The 20137-nt window shown below is 47.9% G+C and overlaps 8 protein-coding genes across 8 annotated transcripts; 6 read left to right on the forward strand and 2 right to left on the reverse strand.

Moving 5' to 3' along the window:
* Positions 1-280: 280 nt before the first annotated feature.
* BDV38DRAFT_291885 (uncharacterized protein) lies at positions 281-4027 on the forward strand (the record flags this gene model as incomplete). Its single annotated transcript, XM_032061861.1, has 8 exons — positions 281-499; positions 555-1265; positions 1323-1679; positions 1751-2039; positions 2827-2927; positions 3004-3019; positions 3082-3160; positions 3222-4027. 8 exons carry the CDS (start codon positions 281-283, stop codon positions 3910-3912), a joined length of 2463 nt encoding a protein of 820 aa, XP_031914916.1. The 3' UTR covers positions 3913-4027.
* A 298-nt stretch (positions 4028-4325) lies between these two features.
* BDV38DRAFT_244027 (uncharacterized protein) lies at positions 4326-5922 on the forward strand. The gene is made up of 2 exons (XM_032054263.1): positions 4326-5037; positions 5089-5922. Exons 1-2 carry the CDS (start codon positions 4652-4654, stop codon positions 5819-5821), a joined length of 1119 nt encoding a protein of 372 aa, XP_031914917.1. The 5' UTR covers positions 4326-4651; the 3' UTR covers positions 5822-5922.
* Positions 5923-6926: 1004 nt separating this feature from the next.
* Positions 6927-7241, reverse strand: BDV38DRAFT_244029 (uncharacterized protein). The gene has a single exon (XM_032054264.1). It carries the CDS (start codon positions 7174-7176, stop codon positions 7006-7008), a length of 171 nt encoding a protein of 56 aa, XP_031914918.1. The 5' UTR covers positions 7177-7241; the 3' UTR covers positions 6927-7005.
* Positions 7242-7829: 588 nt separating this feature from the next.
* BDV38DRAFT_291887 (velvet factor family protein) lies at positions 7830-8741 on the reverse strand (the record flags this gene model as incomplete). The annotated part of the gene is made up of 1 exon (XM_032061862.1): positions 7830-8741. The coding sequence occupies one exon, from the start codon at positions 8739-8741 to the stop codon at positions 7830-7832; it is 912 nt and encodes a 303-aa protein (XP_031914919.1).
* Positions 8742-11270: 2529 nt separating this feature from the next.
* On the forward strand, positions 11271-11951 carry BDV38DRAFT_61464 (uncharacterized protein). Its single transcript, XM_032063642.1, has 2 exons — positions 11271-11661; positions 11732-11951. The coding sequence occupies exons 1-2, from the start codon at positions 11441-11443 to the stop codon at positions 11853-11855; spliced, it is 345 nt and encodes a 114-aa protein (XP_031914920.1). The 5' UTR covers positions 11271-11440; the 3' UTR covers positions 11856-11951.
* A 451-nt stretch (positions 11952-12402) lies between these two features.
* BDV38DRAFT_61466 (uncharacterized protein) lies at positions 12403-13122 on the forward strand. Its single transcript, XM_032063643.1, has 2 exons — positions 12403-12711; positions 12766-13122. The coding sequence occupies exons 1-2, from the start codon at positions 12553-12555 to the stop codon at positions 12958-12960; spliced, it is 354 nt and encodes a 117-aa protein (XP_031914921.1). The 5' UTR covers positions 12403-12552; the 3' UTR covers positions 12961-13122.
* Positions 13123-14422: 1300 nt separating this feature from the next.
* Positions 14423-17738, forward strand: BDV38DRAFT_291888 (P-loop containing nucleoside triphosphate hydrolase protein; the record flags this gene model as incomplete). Its single annotated transcript, XM_032061863.1, has 2 exons — positions 14423-16801; positions 16842-17738. 2 exons carry the CDS (start codon positions 14423-14425, stop codon positions 17736-17738), a joined length of 3276 nt encoding a protein of 1091 aa, XP_031914922.1.
* Positions 17739-19409: 1671 nt separating this feature from the next.
* BDV38DRAFT_270380 (uncharacterized protein) lies at positions 19410-20125 on the forward strand (the record flags this gene model as incomplete). Its single annotated transcript, XM_032057141.1, has 2 exons — positions 19410-19973; positions 20060-20125. The coding sequence occupies 2 exons, from the start codon at positions 19410-19412 to the stop codon at positions 20123-20125; spliced, it is 630 nt and encodes a 209-aa protein (XP_031914923.1).
* Positions 20126-20137: the final 12 nt, after the last annotated feature.

The raw sequence follows: 20137 nt of genomic DNA on the forward strand, positions 1-20137 counted from the left end.
CAGCGGAAATGTGGGGTTGGTGTCTGCAAGCTCAATGGGTTTGTTTGTTGCGTGCGATGATCATATGGAGTTGTTTAATCCATAAATGCCAGCATATCATCTACTATGAGCCTCGCTTCCGCTGGGCTTTTCTCATTGTCGAGAGGAGTCGTGGGCTTCGAGAATCATTGTTTCTATCAGAACGTCTATCAGTCCTTCGAGTTCTCCTCGTACCTCTGCATTATCCCCTGGATATTCATAACACCCGCATAACCAACTTATTATATAACCGCCATCCTCCATGGCAGGGGGTACTAGTATCTGGGCGAGCAAGGAGGCAAGAACCGACCCGAAGGAGATCTTTAATCTGAGGCTTCTTTATCTCCTTATATCGGTGGCCTGGGGTGGATGGTTCTATGGCTTCGACACCGGTAACATTGGAGGCATTCTCACTTTGCCTTCATTTGAAAATGCGTTCGGTCTAAACAACCTACCAACTGCAGAAGTTGATAATCGAAAGGTGCGATTTGCTCCGCCTTCCGCGCTGATTAAACCAGACTTTAATGAGGTTACAGGGAACGATTGCGGCAATGCTTGCGGCTGGTGGCTCCGCCGGAGCTCTCTGCGCTGCCCCAACATCAGACTTCCTGGGACGGAAATGGTCGGTCTTTCTGTGGGGATTTATATTTGTGGTTGGGGCTGCGATGCAGATGGTGGCTGATTATGATGTGCTTCTTGCCGGTCGATTCATTGGCGGGATGGGGGTGGGCGCCAGTTCAATGCTCACTCCTCAGTTTCTGGCCGAGAATTCACCTAAATCTGTTCGAGGATCAATGACTGCAACATATAACTTGATGATCCTAGCCGGTATAATGCTCGCCTTTTGGATTAACTATGGTGTCTCCCTCTGGTCATTCCCCGGCGTTGAACATGATAACACGCAATGGAGAACGTCAATGGGAATTCAACTCATCCCCGGGGCTCTGATGTGCCTGATGATACCATTTGTGCCTGAAACCCCTCGGTACTTGATTAACCATGGTCGCTCCGAGGAGGGAATCAAGAACCTATGCCGACTACGCAAGCTTCCTATCGAGCATCCCTATGTCCAAACGGAATACCAGGAGATCGAGGCGCAGGTACGATACGAGCAGGAATGTCATCAGGGTCACAGCTATTGGGTGGTGTTGCAGGACATCTTCCTAATCAAAAGCAACTTTCAACGGTTTTTCCTCGCTGTTATGTTGTTCCTGTTTCATAAGTTCACCGGCACAGATTCCTTGAATGTGAGTAGTCCTCTTGTGCAATTGCAGCGATCCAGGCTAACTGTATTCATCTCATAGTACTATGCACCTGAGATATTCGAGCTGATCGGTGTGAAAGGAAGTTCCAACACTCTTCTCACAACCGGTGTTTATGGCGTGGTGAAGTTTGTGGTGACCATCTTCTATGTCACCTATCTAGTGGACCGTGTTGGCCGCCGGCTTCCCCTGCTCGTTGGTGCATGTCTCCAAGCGACCGCAATGTTATACCTCGCATTATATCTCCGGTTTGCCGGAACTAACACCGATACTGTTGGAGGAACTCCTGCTGGTGGTATTGTTGGTATTGTCTGGATTTACATCTACGCCTTTGGTTGGTCCTTTGGACACAGCGTAGCATGCTATGTCGTCGCGGCGGAAATCTTCCCAACTCGGATCGTAAGCTATCCCTAGCCTCTCCTTCCCTTCTCTTCTAGGTTCAATTGACAACTAACTATACACTATTACAGAGGTCGGTCTGCATGTCAATTTGCTTTTTCGTCAACTGGATTGTCGATTACGGTATCACACGGGCTACACCGAATATGATTACTGAGATGGGATGGGGCGTCTTTCTGCTCTATGCGCTACTAACCTATGTCGGGGTGGTGTTTATCTTCTTCTGTCTACCCGAACTGAAAGGACGATCTATTGAGAGTATAGATGACCTATTTCAGAGGCCGCTGTGGAGCATGTGGCGACACGCATACCCCACAGAGGAGGAGAAAGTACGACAAGGTATTCCGCAATTGATGAAAGGTGGGAATGAAAATGAGAATGACAGAGACGGGGACAAGGATCGTCCAGTTCACATTGAGTCAGTCTAGGGTCTATGTCTACGGCTACTACTAGGCTTGGAATTCTCATTAAATTATGCGATACCAATATATCTTCCCGAAATATATTTTACCCATGTCAGTCACTGAGGAAAATTGCAATTGTATACTATTAAGAAACACTGTAGATTAATATAGGGCTTTGTGTACTGGAACCGCTTCCGGCCCTGACAAGCCATTTGACTACTACACCATGTTTTGTTTCTTGGATATACTTTACATCATCAAGGGTATTCTCGATATCATGCTCATATGAATCGCGTCTAGGAAATTAACTTGGTTACCTCTGTTTTCCATTCCCTAATTTGATTTTGGTCTATAACATGACAAAGGGTCAGCTGTAGATAGAATATATTTCCTACATGGTGTCTCAAACTAATAGTTGCGAAAGGTCAACAGAGTGCTACCCAATAATACGCTAGATATTGATAAATGGACATTTATCGGTCCATTTCCTAACGTTATTGAACATGTCATTAATTCGACACAGTGCCCTACCAGACAGAATAAGCCGGTGATGGAGCTTTTGCAACCGCCGGCCTTCTCTCCGATGCATCCCCGCACCATCAGCTAGACCCGGGGCAACGCGATATACGTGCAATATGGACAAACTTTATATTAAGTCACATATTGGTGGTCGTCCGAAGCTCTCCAGTGATCAAATTGACTTACTACATATCACACTATGGCAACTTTCACTCTCAATACAGGCGCCAAGATTCCGGCCGTAGGATTCGGGACATGGAAGGCGGCACCCGGAGAAGCTGCTGCGGCAGTCAAGACAGCATTCGAGGTTGGGTATCGGCATTTTGTAAGTTTGGTTGTGTTCTTTTGCTTTTGCTTTTTCTATTGCTTTGACTACAAACAGAGCTAACGTATAAACCCAGGACTGCGCTCCGTTATGTAAGTGTTGCCATAGTCAGGAAGATGGACATTTCCAGTATCTAATTCTACCTACAATGCAGACGGCAACGAGCGGGAAATTGGAGCAGTGTTTAAAACCACAAAGGTTCCTCGAAGTGAATATTTCGTCACGACTAAACTGTTAGTCGTTCACTTGCACCCTTAGACAAACGTGCTTACAATATCTAATACACGATCACAGATGGTCATCAGACCACCGCCGGGTCGAATCAGCACTAGATAAATCCCTTCAAGATCTGGGCCTCAACTATGTGGATTTATATCTCATGCACTGGCCAGTAACACTGGACCCATCCCCCAACCCAGCCGAATATGGCAAAGAGAATCGCAAAGTCCATGCAGCGGGCTGGGATTTCAGCGACACCTGGCGGGAGATGGAGAAGCTGTTGGGGACCGGTAAAGTGCGGGCAATCGGCGTGGCGAACTTCTCAACAGTGAACCTGGAAAAACTACTCAAGACGGCGAAAGTGGTGCCCGCCGTTAACCAGACTGAAATCCAGCCTTTACTCCCGCAGGATAAGCTGAATGCGTATTGCCGAGAGAAGGGGATTCATCAAACGGCGTTTGGACCATTGGGTGGGTCCGGGAGTACTTTGCATTCTCATCCGGATATTGTAGATATTGCGACTAAGAGGGGGTGTGATACGGGCAATGTGATGTTGAGTTGGGGACTTCAGAAAGGGTGGAGTGTTATTCCTAAGAGTACGAATCCGAGGCGGATTCAGGCGAATCTTGTGGGAAATGTTGAGTTGACGCCGGAGGAGATGGGGAGAATGGACGCTTTGGCTATTCCTAAAGGGAAGAGGTTTAATCGGCCAGATTGGGGGAGTGTTATATTTCATGATGACGCGGAGGTGAATTTGAAGGAGTAGGTACTAAATCTGCTTCAATATGCTGGAACAGAATATGTATATCTTTCACCAAGTGTACGCCATCTTAAATTCTAGCTCTGGCAGAAGAGACAACACTTGCTATGTTGTTATAACCTTGAAATTGTCTGATATCTGTTAGAATATATTGATACAAATGGTATTGCCATGGAGACAATCGGTTAAGGAACAATATGGGCCTGCCTGTCCAACATAGACTATTCACAGCGGTATACACCTGCCGAATTCGTATTTATCAGTTGAATCACAACACACTTTCACCTCTAGCATGTATGTTGACATTCACTATGTTGGGAAGTCACGGGGCACTAGGAGGCTCTGTAGCCTAAATCAGTAACAGAAGCTGCCTAAGCAGGCAGCAGTGTCAGGAGGTGAAAATTCTTTTCTTCCCCCCTCCTCTCTCTCCCTCCCACTCTATCTTCTACCAACACTGTCTTCTTTGGATCAGCCTAGTAGGCTATCCACTACAACTCTGTATCCTCTGGACCAGCCAAGTGGGCTATCTACTACGCTTCTCATCGCCTGCTACGATACTTCATCTTCTCCCATCTGTGCCTCCCCTGAATCAGTCCAGTGGACTCGCCTCTCGTCATCTGTACGCAGACGTCATCTGTGCACAGACGTCATCTCCATACATCATAGCTTGGCTAACTCTGACTTTTCTGGATCAGCCCAGTGGGCTATCCACCATACCTTTTGCTATCCCAACGTCCACGCAAAAATGGAACCTTCACGCATGACACGAGCTGTTCACTCTCTTACCCACCAGGCGTCGTTCAGAGACGCTGTAAACAGCATCCAGCAAGCTGTGAAAGATGCCCTTCCCTCAAAGAAGGGGTACGATTCTGTCTGCGTACTGACCTTGAGATGGGCAAATGACGACTTGGGACTTGCCGATATAGAGAAGGAACTTCTTAAATTCTTCTCTGTGGGTTATCATTACGCCACGGACTCCATTCTCATGTCCTCGCTGTCAATACCCGATGCACTTGATGATATTCGTGAAAGGATTGGGAAGCTGATCGCCAAGTACGATACCCCCACAAGCCTCTTTATCATTGTGTACGAGGGCCACTCGTCTATATCTCCTGCAGGGTTCAGTATATTGTAAGTATATTTCTTCTAGACGCTGATAGTGGACCAAACTAACTAACACAGTGGCACCACGCGTGGAAACCCTCCGACTCTTCTATGGGCACATGTCGACGCCGAGTTGCTGCGAATCCGCCTTGCGGACAAGTTGGTTATCCTAGACTCCTGCTTCTCGACCGCCGCCGCATTAGGTGGTGGCAACAACGAGTACCTTGCAGCGTCTTCCTTTGAGTCTGAAGCGTCTGGATGTGTGGAACGAAGTTTCACACGTCGCCTTCTTGATCTGCTGGGTAACTTGAATTGTCCCGAGATCACTGTGGCACAACTCCATGCCAAGCTAGTCAAACAGGCCAACAATCGTCATAGTGAACTGGACTATACCCCCGTGCACATTTCACACATGAATAAGCCATCCATTACACTACGTCCACTCGACAAAATGCCGAGAGAGGTGGCAGCGCTGAGAATGACAGGGGAACTGGCAGATGGGAAAGTCTTGATTTCGGTTCTCCTCGACGGGAAATCATCGATACCGAAGATTGGCGATTGGAAGAAATGGCTCATGACATCTATCCCGGAGGCTGTTGCTGATATCAAAATAGAAGCGGTCTTTGAATCAACATCTAGCCTCTGCCTAGTTACGATGCCGGTGGCTGTCTGGGACATGCTCAAGAAAAATGATGCTTACGACTTTGTGGCTTACGTGGAATCACACAATCTCCTCCTTCATCAGCCTGGCCCCTCAAGCATCTTAGAAGGTCGGGCGGGCAACGTGCAGCTTCCCACACGAGAAAAGTAAAAGTCCTGTATTCTCTGCCATCATCCTTGTTCGCGCTTGCTTTGCTGTAGTTTAGTTCTGCGTACTTCGAAGAACAATGAAGAAAGTATCTTGCTAATTCCTTTGAGGGATCGTTTTCTTTTGTTACCTTATGTAGTTGGTAGGCGTACTACCAATATAGTATATACTGATATAGACATAGATGAACGGTTAGGAGCAGTCAGTTGGATGGGAAGATGTGATTGTAAAGACTCCAAACAGCCAGATGACGGATGCCATGAGGGAGAAACACCGGGCGGTCTGCACCTCATTGACTGACTGATTGTAACAACACATACCACCCCTACTATTCTGCAAACAGGGGGGCGAACGTTTGACCCACCACACGGCGGTTCAAGGTTCTCACTTGGGTGAGTAGCATCTCTAGGACATCGTCCAAGAGCCTTTCGACCAAATTACACGGACTGATCGCGCACTAGAGCACTAATTGGCTGATTTGAACCTCTCCAAGCGTAACTACTAGGGATAAACCAAACGAATACCTCATTTCTCTGACCTGGAAGTCCGACTCTCGTCCACCCATATCAATACAGTGCCTCTTGATCGGGACATCCGATCCCAGTCTGAGCGACAATCCAGTATATAAAGAGCCAAAGCAGTCCGCGTGTTTCGTAATTTGAATATCTGTCGCGAGGCTGTATTTGACAATATAGCTGAACAGGTCATCGACCCGAGCAACGAATGTTACCCACACGCCTTCACACCCAGCAAACCCAACCAGCAACCGCCCTGCCAATGATCAGGCCTTCCTATACGTGAGTTATACCCTGGAAGCTCTAACTCGGAAAACGCATCCCCCTGAAGACCATTCGCCGTTCGTTCGAATGTGTGCATGTGGATGGATCACTGTCCGATATTTTGGGACAGATGAAGAAGAGAGCTTAAATCAATCCTTGATAGACCAAGACTCTCATGGATACACAACGTGCTGGAGTCAAGCTAGTTGTCCGCAACTGGCATGGTCTCACATTGGTATGTTCAATAATATCGGATAACAAGTCATTCATCTGGAGCCTTGACTCTATTTACGAAGGCCGTACGTGCTAGACAGCCAAGTAGGAATGCCGCGTTTTTGACAACATCATTACCAGCCAATATAGTCGCGATTATGATGTTAGAATGCAGTAATACTGATTGTTGTTTACTTAGTGGGTTTCAAATCTCAACTGCTTTGAATGCCAACTACATCGGAGTCGTGCTTTCGGCCTGTTTGTTAGAGACAGGCAGAGGGATGTCCACAAACCAAAATACAACATGAACAGGGCTAAAGGACCATTGTGAATAACGTTGTGGAAGAGCAGAGACAAGATGGGCATGGCGAGGACACACTCGCAAATAATACAAGGCCGCCGCTCTGAAAAGCAATCATTTTCCGCTTTTTCTCCACCTTCTCTGCCGCCCACTCAATTTGCTTAGATTGCTAACGTCATCTCTGCCTGAAATGTTGAACTACGTAAACATTTTACTTGGTTGATTTGGTCTACATAAATTGCTTTGCTGGCACCTGTCGCCCCATGAGTCTCAAGATGCTTGGCGAGATTTCAACCCCAAGTTTTCCACTGCTCATAAAGAAAGGCGATTTATGAGGCAGGCAATTAGTAGTAGTGAAATACATGACAAGAACGTTAAGGAAAATGAAAATTAATACAGAGTGACAACTTTGGATCGTTGTACCTTTCAGAAAGGTGGTTAAAGGCATTTGCAACAGTAATAGCTCTTCTATAATGATCAAATATAATGAATGGAACTCATTAAATATAACGCCGTGCACATATCACTAAATAGAGCCTACAAGCTGAAGGAAATATTAGTGGACTGGGCAGATGAACAAAAACGGCTAGAATTATATGAGGTATGATATATAGAGCAACATCTTGGATACATTGAAATGTGAAAAAGTAAAACAAACGGAGATAGCTAATGAACCACGAGTTATACAAAAGCTTGTCATTCAGGATATAAAGGTAATTTAGCAGTCTTGTCCCATAGACGGAATACCGTAGGGTGTTGCGTAATCTGGAACGCCTGTGTGTCCTGTGGGACCACCTTCCCTTAGAGGAGTTGTGTAGACTCGTGGCTGGTTTGCATGCAGAGCTGCAGTCTGTGGACGAGCTTCTATTTGGCACATCCGCCCATCAGTAAATATACTCCGGTTATTGAACTCGAGTGCGATGCACTCCCGCTTACCTGGGCCCGTATAATAACTAAAGTCTTGGCCCATTGTAGTCATAGATGTTGACGAATGCCTAAAAGTATTCCCAGATATCTGCTTGGAAGGATAATCTGGAGAATGAGGAGGAACGGACTGGGGATAATCCCCCGGCCGCGATGCTGATCGCTTCACCCACGCCCGTGGCTTCTTTCGGAGCCTCAACTTTACACCCTGGTCTACGAATGACCTTGACAGGCAAGTTGAGTCTGCCATTCCAGGAAAGTTTTTTGGGCGGTACACGGTGAAGCAGTCTGACATGATGGACTTCAGATGTGTGACGATACCCTTTCCCATTTCAAACAGTGTGAACTTGAGCCGAAAGTATCCTTCAACCTTCACAGACAGGTCCCCAAAGACGAAGAAACCCGCATCGCTGTTACCCTGGTCCTTCAGTCGGTGAAGTGATGAGACCAAGGTACCGGTCAAAGTCGTGGATGGCGGTACGGGAACTGGAATGTCATTTAAGGGATCTAACAGGCTGCAACACATAAAATAGTAGGGACTTTGGAGATAGTGTTGAGCAAGGTAAGATCCTTCTTCTCTTACTCGCAACTGCACGATCGGTTGGGGATCAACCGGTCTGCGGTCTTTCTCCCTCGCGCCGGCTACACGCCCACGAGTCGGCTGCTGGCGGATGATTAATTCAAAGTCAGAACCGGGGGACGACATATTCAGCGTGGAGGCTTCGGAAGCTCTGAGTCTTGCGAAGAAGAGAATCGTCCGGAGGCGTCGACGCACTCAACAAGGCGAGGTATTAAACGAGACGGACCAAAAAGAATGGAGAGCCCAAGGATTTCGATCGGGACACCCGTGGATAACACTTGGGTAACCAGAAATAAAGGAAGACACTGAGAGGAAGATACGTTGGGTAGGAAGAGAGATCGTGTGGTTGTGCCACAAGGTAGAACTCTGGAACCTGCTACTAAATCTAAAAGGCCATGCTGTCAGAATGACATTGGTGTGACTAGGAGGTAATAGGACCTCCGTCAACGGACCCTGAACTGCAAAGATATCTTGGCTAAGTGAACCCTATTGGGGTTGACCACCTGGTTTACCATGCCAAAAGAGTCTTTTGCTCCCCGACGAATGCACCGACTATGAGGTCTTGGGTCTGTAAATATCAAAGTTAAGGGCCCATCGCAACTAGAATGATAGAGCACGTTGATCCAGGATTACGCCGCCACCTGATATCAGTTATGTACTCGCCTGCCCTAGTGATAAGACAGTCGCGCGCCCGTATGGGTATTGCGCATACTACATCTGTAAAAGGGTCCATACTTGCAGGTTTCCGGACAATTGAAAGGACTAAAAGGCACCTTGCATCTGACCTCTCTCCCTTTTTCCATTTTCAAGAATCCTGCCCAACAGTTCATTGTATTACTTCCATCGTGGACTATGGCAGTCATTTTTCAATCGTATTCTAGTACTTTGAAGCCGTAACCGCGTACGGAAGTGTCATACGATGGTCTGAGACAACTCCATCCTGAAGTTGGAAGGGGTGGGATGTGTTGTAAATGGCTTAAGATGGCCCCGGGTTATAATTTGATAAAGAGTGAAGGAAGGGTGGCAAGGAGGTCATACAACAAAATGGATTCGCTGTCAGGTGAATTTCACATTGTTATGGTATTATGTTTGGTAGTATTCTAAGTACTCTGGTAGTTTCCCAGCCTATGGAACCTTACCATAAATGCATCCTTGTTTTCATCACACCAAAGATTCTTAGTATGGTAGGTTTGTGAGAGTGAGCTCCAGGGCCTATCATAACATTGGAGGCTAGCTCTTGTTAATGCCTTGTTTAAGGATACCGTTCTTCATTTTTAATTATGACAAAAGGGCCTGGAGGCTGAATTCGTTGACTAGATTGATTATGTTGCTTGGTTCTATCAATATGACTTTGGGAAAGAAATCGCTTAGGAAGAACAGCAGCGCTAGCCTAACTAGGCAGCGTCAACAAATTATATTTCCTCTGATGAGCGGTCCGATGTATACCCTTCTCCATGGCGAAGACATTGTGAACCTGGGTTAGTTGATAAATGCAACCAACCTGAGTTAGCAGACGGACCCAAGGCGAAAGGGTTGAGACTGTGAGCCTTTGGGTTGTTCGTCGTGCTAGATACCTTGACAATACTGAGCCCATCTCGTCCTATGAATGTGAGGCCAGTACACCCGTCTTCAAAATACATTGACCAGGGGCACTCATCCTTTGTGCCTAGAAAGGGTGTGAATGCGAATTAAAAAAGGCCAGTACCCGCAACAGGGAACTTGGTCTGAAGTTCGGACGTCTTGATGCCACTGTGGCTAGCTAGAGAGCGACTCTATATCTCGTAGTCAGTTGCGAATAGATGACTGTCAGTGGTCTTTCGTGTTAGGTTGATCATGACGGATGTCTATGTCTTGAACGAGCCAGCCACCCTAAGGTCCTTTTATTGTACACTCACAACATACTTGCTGCCCCTGGTCAGGTCATTTTCTAAGAACCGTTTGCATTCGAACCTTAGTATTGGGTCCGAAATAGATTCTTGGATTCAGTACCGATTGGCCGGCGTTAAGACTTATCGTAGAAGTGTGGGTCGGCTGATGGTAGACCTTCTCTACTACTTCCAATGCCTGGTCTGCCAGCGAAAATTTATAAGGCCAACGAATCTAGCTAACAGTTCCAAGCACTCTACTTGATGCTGAATATAACGTAAAGGAACCAACCGAGGGTTAAGGCTGGGTTCTTATCGATCTTCACACTCCACATGTCTTCACAGCGCGGTGCATAGGTCCTCCTCAGGTTGCAAATGGCTGATCTAACACTGACTTTGGCGTCGGTCTCGGTATTATTTTGTGACCGAATCATACCAAACCGACCATTTCTGGCCCTGGCCTCGCAAAACTTGTTTCGGATTGTTCCTCCCATGGAGCTGGCTGTACCCTGCTATAATTTTAATGCGATTTATATCAGATACGGTATCACTGATTGCGCGTCACGTAAAACTAGTCATTTGAACTTTTGTTTATTCATAGACCTTTAATTCACTGAGCCCGCGAAGATGTAGATTGAGGTATGTTAGACTGAACAGGGTCGTTGCCGGACAAAAGTACGCTCCCCGGAGCCAAGAAATTATGCTCACCTGATCTACGTACGGTACGGCGGACTAACCTGATCGGCGTTGTGCTACCTAAATAAAGAATGAAAATCAGGGTCGCCCTTGTCTCCGGTCTAAGACGACGGACTCCGATGCGAGTCAATCCCACACATGAAGCTTCGATAGCACAATGCACAATCAGAATAACGTTAACGACCAGGAATTGGAGGTCCAAGGATATACTAGGGTAATGACCCGGCGCTTCTCGCCGTTGTCCCTTTGTCTCTCGGCTTTGCCATGACAGCAACTTGGAATGGCTTTGGAAGCGCCACTGAGACAACCCTCGCGAAGGCTTCCTCATCCGGCACGATTTGGACCTTAAATATTGCCGCTATGATGAACTTGGTCGTCTCTCTCGGCATGGTAGAGCTCGTATCAGCTTATCCCAACTCCGGCGGACAGTATTGTTGGGCGTTTTGTGCTGCGCGTCCAAACTGGCCACCCTTCGCTTCCTATATGCAAGTAATGATCCTATCTACTACGTCTTCTCAAGTATTTTGCTTATTTGTCACTCTTCTTTATATATAGGTCTGCTTGTGGGAAGACCTGCGGGTGGTGGCTCGGTCTAGCGAGTGTGTGCAACCTTGCTGCAGTTATGGTGTTAGCTATGCTCCACCTGGGCGTTGATGGTTATATTGTCCGTCCATGGTAGGAATGGCTATGTTATACATTCGTTCTGTGGCTCGCCGTTGTGTTTCATATATTTGGAACACGCTTTCTCCCCCCATCTAACAGAGCTTTAGGAGAGTCCAATATATTCAGGCGGACAAGATAGCTTGCTCAGGTTACCTGGAGTCTACTTCTCGTTATCGACGCTTTCGATAAGTGCCAGTGTTATCCTTGGATGTGCGGCCCCCAACTTCCAGTCCACAACATGGGCATTTGGGGATCTGAAGAGCTCGAACGAGTCTTATGGCAAGGGATTCCTTCTTTTTGGTGCTTGTCCAACAATACGTATGACTTTATTGGCACCGATGCAGGTGCTCATCTCGCAGAGGAGATCTTTTCGCCATCAACCAATGCACCCAAGCTGATAGTATGCGTCTGAATACTATGCTCCAACCCGGTATGCATATCACGGCTAATGGACGGAAACACACAGGTATACCCGATTATAATTGGACTACTAACAGTTACTACTGTATAATTCAAACTTAACCCGCTCGCATTAATAGCCTAAGCTCCTGACGTCCCGAGAATGGCCATTCGCGGTGGCATGCATGTATGTCATTGTCGGCATTGAGAGAGTCGTGAACCCGCCAAGTGGGATCGGTTTAATGGAAATTTATTATCCAGGAACAGGCAGCAAACCTCTCACCATAATACTCTTAGCGGTATTCTAATTTTACATGTTCGAATGCGTTGTCGCCAACATCACAGGGTTGAGCGGTCAAACCTGGGCCGCATCAAGAGACAACTGCTACCCCTTATCGACTTGGTTGTCGCAAATTCATCCGCAGTTCCAAATACCTGTAAACGCTGCCGTCCTGTCGGCTATTTCCACCACGGTAGGGAGCCTCCTGCATCAATCCATGCAATGCCAACATGGCTGACTATCCTAGCTCTACGGTCTGATCTATGTAGAATCAACAACGGCGTTCACGTCTATGGTAAACGCCAATATCGTTTGTATGATGACTTCGTATATCATCCCTCACGATATCGTGGCCTGGAGGGGCCGTTCTACAGTGCTTCCAGGGTGGCTATTTGACCTTGAGAAATGGGGACAGCTGGTGAATGTTAGGAGCTGTTTGTGAGTTGGTGTGTTGGGCGTCGTGGCCTGATTTCCTACCAAGCTCCCCGTCACTGCTTCTAACATGAATTGGGTTAGGTGAGAGAGGCCTTGCCTTGATGAACTCTATCCGCTTCAGTTATTATTACCAGAGAATGGGGATAGTAATTTCAAGTTTCTTGTAGTATAGTCATCCTGGCTGTTACCGCCTACACTATCATGACTTGGCGTCTGTGGCAGCAACATGTGTTCAAGGGACCAGGTGTGAATTTGCATATGCAAGAGCAATGTTCACTTCTGGCGAGGGATAGCAATGATGGCTTCTCCAAAGAGGTGAAGGGTGAGTAAGAGCCCTGGGCTACGTAATAATGATTAGCAGGAGGCATTTGGGCAACAATTAGCGTTGAAGTCTACTTTCAGCTTTTAATTAACTTGGCCTAAGCGCTGTCTCGGGCGTTTCCACGTTCCTCTATTTTCAGTCCATACCAAACTAAACAAAGGCCGTTCTGATGTCTCCAACAGACATCACTTCCAATGGTCAAAGTGAAAGGAAAAGATGAAATATTGTCCTAACATTCACCTAGATTCCATAGATAGATAATGCAGCGTCAACATTCATCTCTTGTATGTCCTGTTATACACCAGAGCCTTGCATTTGTACGCCAAATGCCTCATCGTAGCTGACTAAGAAGGAGTTGTAGCGTAGTTAGTTATGCTATCACCCTCTAGCACTCTCTATAACAATAATTTGGGGAGTTCGTACAGTCGGACAAAGCTCACATGGAGCTTTGCACTGTCATGCTTACCCCGCTGTGGTCTACATGTCCAATGTGATATTTCCCTTCTGTCAGTTAGAGTTCCAGAACAATCAGAACTTCCCTTCACCCTTATGCGTGGCCTGGTATTAGCTACAACTGTTAATGTGAACTAACCTGAACAGGGCGCTCATCACTGCCCATTAGTGAATATATCAGTATCTTTTCATCGCTCGACCGTATCATGGCGATATCAATGACTCACGCAGACCTTCCAGCATTCACCCCAATCGAGGTCCGGCGCTGCTTAACTGATTACGAATTCAATGAATCGATGTCTGTGCCCAAATGCCTAGTCCTGGCCTGCCTATATAAAGAGCCTCCCTCCCCTCCTCAGACAGCCTTCCTTTCCCATACTCATCATCTCTCATTAGCTACCTTCCTAGTCCTGGACTCTGTGCCTTTGTCTATTGTCTTCTTCCCAGTCAGTCGCCCTTGACTCACTTCGAGCCTACATAATCCTATAATCCCCCCACCCCCCCGCCCACAACACCCACTGCTGTCGGCTACCTGTGTTCCTTATTCATTCTTCTTTCCTAACCGTGACTTCTTGCTCTGGCCTTCATACCACGGTCCAGCGGACCTGGTAATACACCAGATATATCTCATCACCCACATCGTGTGCGATTTTCCTTCGTTTTCCTACGTCCCTACATTATTCTGTTTTCCAGTATGTCTACCGAGTTTCGATCCGAAATCATTGAATTCTCCCGTAATCTGCAAAGCAGCTTGGGCTGGTATAATGCGTTTGAACCAGATACCCACGGGGTCTTGAGTGGTAAGCCGGAAAACCTTCGAAAACACCGGGAATCATGTATCACACTTCACGGATATCAGAGCTTTGAGTGCGAGGTGATCTGCGCGTTTTCACTGAGGCCTGTGTCGGCAGACAAGTTTCGGGACTTTGGAAACACAAACGACACCACATTTCGATTTGCTCTCACAGGAGGCAATGAAACCCCTGCCTTCCGAGTTAATCTTTGTTTGCAAGGGAAGAAACGTGCCTGGTACTTTCGTCTCCTTTGGACCGCCTCAGGCGAAAAGGGCTTTCAAACCGCACGACCAGACAACGTCGCAACAGAAATCCCAGCGCCAGGTTTCTATACCTTCTCAAATCGCCTACAAAGTGTGCAATGGATGGGTGGTCCAACCGAGATTCTGAATGAATACCTCGCTCAGCTGACCCGCGGTAAGGCGGGAAGTGAATACTATCAGGTCTATTGGACGCACAGCCAACCCCCAGTAGCTTATGGATTTGATGTGCCGCAAAATATTGACGACGACCTGTCAACTGCTCAAAAAACGACACTCCACTTTTTCCGCCGAGCAAGGGACCCTGACATGTCCATTAGAATAGCAACAAGGGCACGGGCAACGTTAATGGATGCTTGGAAGAGAATGTGCGCAATGCCGGTGCCAACGTTTGCGGCATACCCGTTGTACGACTGCCGATATGTTGTCGAGCAAGCAAGGTGCGCACGGATGCGCAACATTCCTCCGATTACAGATCCACTCGTCGAAGCCCATCATCGCCGACGAGTCAAAGGTTGGATGAACACGCCACCCGGTTACGACAGAGTGACAGCTATCGTGAGTGTGCCGGTTAAGTATGCCTTCATCAACGAGCGGGAATATGAAGTTATCAGAACTATTGGCTTGCGACGTGAAGCTGAGCACCAGAAATCGCAATACATCGGCATCTTCAACCACGAGTATGCATTCGACATATACCCAGTGTCCACGATACACGGGAACCGAAATCCTGTGATGGATGAATACTTCTATGGTTTGCTGGAAGTGACGCCGGCCCCTGGGGCCGCGTCAAATACCTTCACTGAGCAATCTCTTGCCATCCCTGAACCCGGTACCTACGTCGTTGTTACTGAAAGACGTCGAGCTGCGAGTAGCAGCGCTGGAGAAAACAAGTGGCCTGGGGTACTCATTAACCCACCAAAGCTCCCTCCGAATATCACAGTACCACCAAACTTTGTATGTATCCGAATCAAGCGACCCGAGCGATCTGACGCAACCGGTAATGTGCTTCGCCTGGAAGGTAATGTATCCTTCGGACGAGAAGAGGCAGCCTTTGTTCAGTTGAGCAATGCCATCCAAGCTGTAATGTATGGGAACAAGGACCTGGGGGTCCCGAGGAACAACCCGCTGAAGACGCTGCTGCTTGGGCGGGACAACTACACCATCTGCCTGCACAGAAAGCTGGAAGCATTACCAACAGACGCCACTTCATACCTTGACAGAATCAGGCATCGGATGAATGTCGAACAGTACCAAGCCGTCGAATCAGCTCTGTCCGTCGGAGAGACATTCAGGGAGCTCGTCACACTGGTAACTGGACCGCCAGGTACCGGCAAAACCTCGGTGTCCGCAAGAATCGCGTTGTACCATTATGAAACTAAGAAACCGCTGCTGATCGTATGCGGTTCGAACCAGGGACTTGACGTGATCTCGAAGAGAATTTTGAAGAGTCTTGGATTGTCGAACGAACTTAGTGGTCCCGTAGGCATTTTTCGATTGGACACAGAATATCAGGAGGAGGCGGAAAGCCAGTTCGCACCTGGCATCCAAGCTGGATCTGACACCGAATTCGTCTCCAAAATCCGCTCGGACCTGGGTCAGTTGGGTATTTCAGATGAAGAATTTAATTTACTCCGGTCAAGTGTCGAATCATCCACTAGTAAGGAAAACAAGTTGTCTCTTGGACATCATATCATCCAGCGTCTTGACTACGCCAAATGGTTGGGGTCCAGGTGGCTTGAAAGTGAGGACGAGGAGGTGATTCTATTGTGGACTTTCCTCACGTATCAGGAGGCACTTGCCAGGCGCGGGTTTTTATTTTTAGAGGACGTCTCAGAAGGTGCGGCTGACTATCGTCGTGCAGTGGTAAACGCCGCCGACACGCTCGTTGGGGAAGATTCGGCAGAAATGCTGGCAAATCTGATAACTCGACGGAAGGCAGCATGGAGGGAGCTCCAGCGGTTCTACCTGAAGAGGGCCCGGATTGTGCTCTGCACGGCCAGCACAGCCGGCCGCAAGGTGCTTCAGGGGTTTTTGCCCCTCGACGGTAATAGTCGAGGAGGCTTCCCAGTTAACCGAAGCGACCGCAGTGAATGGTATCGCTCGCTACTTGGGGTCGGTTAAAAAGATTGTACTCAGTGGTGACATCAGGCAGTTGGGCCCAACTGTCACGTCCATATACGCCAATGAGTTCTATGATTTCGAGAAACTATCCCTCTTTGAACGCCTCCTCTCCCAAGATGTCCCAGACGTCAAACTCCTTCGCCAGTATCGCATGACACCCCAAATAGCACAATTCCCCAACAAAGAGTTCTATGGTGACCGCCTCGTGACCGACCCTACCGCCGACACGCACTGTATGGAGTTCCAGGCGGTAATGAAGGAGCGCTACGGTGTAAAATCCGGAGATTGTTACTTCTTGTCTATTACGCACTCTAGTTTGTGGCGGCGCCGAAATGCGTCGTCAATGTTCAACCCAGAGTACGTTGCGGAGGTGACAGAATTGGCCCGCGCCTTCATTAATGCCAGCATCTGCCAGGAAGATATCCTGATCCTCTCCTATTATTCAGAGGAAATTCGGGTGCTGAAACAAGCAATTCATGGTATACTCAAATACGGTGCCGTCGAGATCAAGTCTGTCGACTCCGCTCAGGGTAGTGAGGCGAGGGTGGTCATCCTCTCGACCACTCGGCCAGGGGGGAGTCTCGGAATGGGGTTCGTTGCCGACCGACAGCGGCAAAACGTCGCAATAACTAGGGCACGCCAAGGTCTTGTCATTGTCGGCCATGCGGGGATGGGTAACTCCTCCTCGGCGGCGGCGCAATCCTGGGTCAAGCTCGTCCAGCACTACCGTGAGAATGGCCGCCTGATCTCCACCAAAGGCAACCGACATAACCTGGTGAACGCGCTTAAGATCCCGAATGAGAAAAATTTCACGCAAGTAACGGCCCGTTGACATTTTTTAATTCTTTCCTTATCTCTCGCTCTTCTTTAATGGTCGGTTTGTTCTTTTTGGCTGAGATTTTATTTTTTGCTGTTTATTCGTGGGGTGCTTTGTGCAAATTTCTTTTCTATATTTTAGTAATCATGCAATTCCAGCTATTTCGTTTAGGTATTCCCCCCCCCCCATCCGCTTAAACTTTCCTCAGTGATGTAGATCGTCATCAAATACTCGTAGTCTGACAACAGCGTGGTGCCTAGCGTAAATCCATAGCAATAGTATTCGTATCCGTACACCCTAACAGATGTCGGATGCCCTAGGTAGTCACCTAGCGCTGCCGCTTTCCACTGCCTAAGCCCAAGCAATTTGGTTCGACTCGTTCCACGATGATAGTCTACATCCCGTCCTAGAGAATGGGCGGCCAATCAAGTAGCCGATGAGCATTCGTTAACACTTACACAAGAAAAGGTATGTCTTTGAGGTCCAACCAGTTATCTACGAGGAGGTTCAAGGAACGTGGAATGGATTGGGTCCAGTTGAGTGAGGTAATATTTGATCCAGCTGAATCAGGCTTGGGGCGGTCTAATTGGTGTAGCGTTAGTCCAGTCAGAAGCTCAGGTGCTGGATACTATACTGATGGATTGCAGGTATGTTCGGACCACTGGTTACCCTGAACAAATGATCTTCAGCACGGTAAGGAGCACTCTTTGAAAACTCCGACTTGGAATCATGAAATACCTTGAATAACCACGTCAGCGGCGGGTCTAGCTACGTCAGTTGTTCGAGAGCCTGAGCTAGACCATCTTTGCGTTTGCTTAGTACTCAACGCCCTTAGATCTCGTATGTAAGTGGCCTGAGGGTCTGCGTAGCTCATGGACGGGTACGCACTATGAATCATTGAATCAGTTACATAGCTGTAAATACATGGAGCATCAACCTGACCATGGAACCTTTGCTGCAATTGTTTCTTCATCATGTTTCCCCCGAAGATCAGAAGTTGCCCCTTCCCGGGCAAACCCATGCTAGTCTCCATTTATAAGCTAGTTCCAGGAAGATGAAAAAATATTGGGTCTTGATGGATGCCGAACTCACCTTCTCCACGGACAGACGTCCTAGGGTGCCAATGATTAGACCTTATTAAAAGTATACCGTCTGCAGGGGCCCACATTTAGGCTTAAGGGGAAGCTTTCTCGGCCGCGTTTAAAACATCTTGGCTCCGCGCCGAGAACGACTCATACAAAGTACATGCTGCGGGCCGCCAAGAATTTCCAGGGGAATATTTTCAGGTCGGTATGGTGAATCTAAAGGATTACTAGAATGGAACAGAGCCGTACTTGATGATTTCGGTCACGCATGTATCCCCGTCGGCTTTAAGAAAGGCCGCAGCGCCCGACAGCCCACTCGAAACCATCGCCAAGCGCGGATGCCCCAGCGAGCTATAGTCTATGATGTTTCTAAAGACTTTCTGTAAAAAGGTGGAGTTGCCAGTTCGGATTTAAGTATCATTCTCGAAGCGCTTGGTAAGCAAATAAGCAGCACTCTGCGATAGAACAATATGGATCAAGGCATTGACATTCTTCAACACTGGTGCATAGCTGTATAAATGGGACGTGCAACCCCCGTTGCCAAGCTACTATTGCAAAAAGCTCATACTTTATTTCATATGTATAAACTGAAGAACTCAACATGATCATCGCATTGGTAATTGGCGGCAACTCAGGCATCGGCGAAGCTGTGGCACCACAGCTAGCGCGCCAACCGGATCATCATGTTATTCTGACCGCGCGAAACCTCGAAGCTGGCCAAACGGTCCCAGCAGCTCTAGTCAAAGAAGGCTACTCGGTATCTGCCGTCCACCTTGATCTGTCCTCCGACGTGTCTATCTCCGCGGTTACCAAGCATATCCAGGAGGCTTACGGCAAACTGGATATCCTTGTCAATAATGCCGGGATTGCCGTCGACCACCACTCTGATCTGTCTATCCGGGAGAATCTGAGTATGACTTTCGATACGAATGTCTTCGGAACCGCTGTCCTGACCGATGCACACCTTGACGTTCTCCGTCAGTTCACTGCACCACGGGTCGTCTTCGTTTCCTCTAGCGTTGCCTCACCTGCGCTCTCGAATGACGAAAATTGGCCGTATTACCATACCATCTCCAAGTCCTACAAAAGTAGCAAGGCCGCTGTGAATATGCTCGTCCTGCATTATTCCAGGGCTCTTCAGGATGTCAATGAGCTAGTTGATTCGGTATGCCCTGGGTTGGTTAAGACTACGATAAATGGATATCAGATGATGGGGTGACACCGGACCTTGGTGCGCGCAGGATTGTGGAGCTGGCGTTGCTGGGTGCTAATGGGCGTACTGCCACCTTTTTGGATAGGGATGGACCTATCCCTTGATGAGAAATAACG

The sequence above is a fragment of the Aspergillus pseudotamarii genome, assembly GCF_009193445.1.
Source record: "Aspergillus pseudotamarii strain CBS 117625 unplaced genomic scaffold BDV38scaffold_19, whole genome shotgun sequence".
NCBI classification, from domain to species: domain Eukaryota; kingdom Fungi; phylum Ascomycota; class Eurotiomycetes; order Eurotiales; family Aspergillaceae; genus Aspergillus; species Aspergillus pseudotamarii.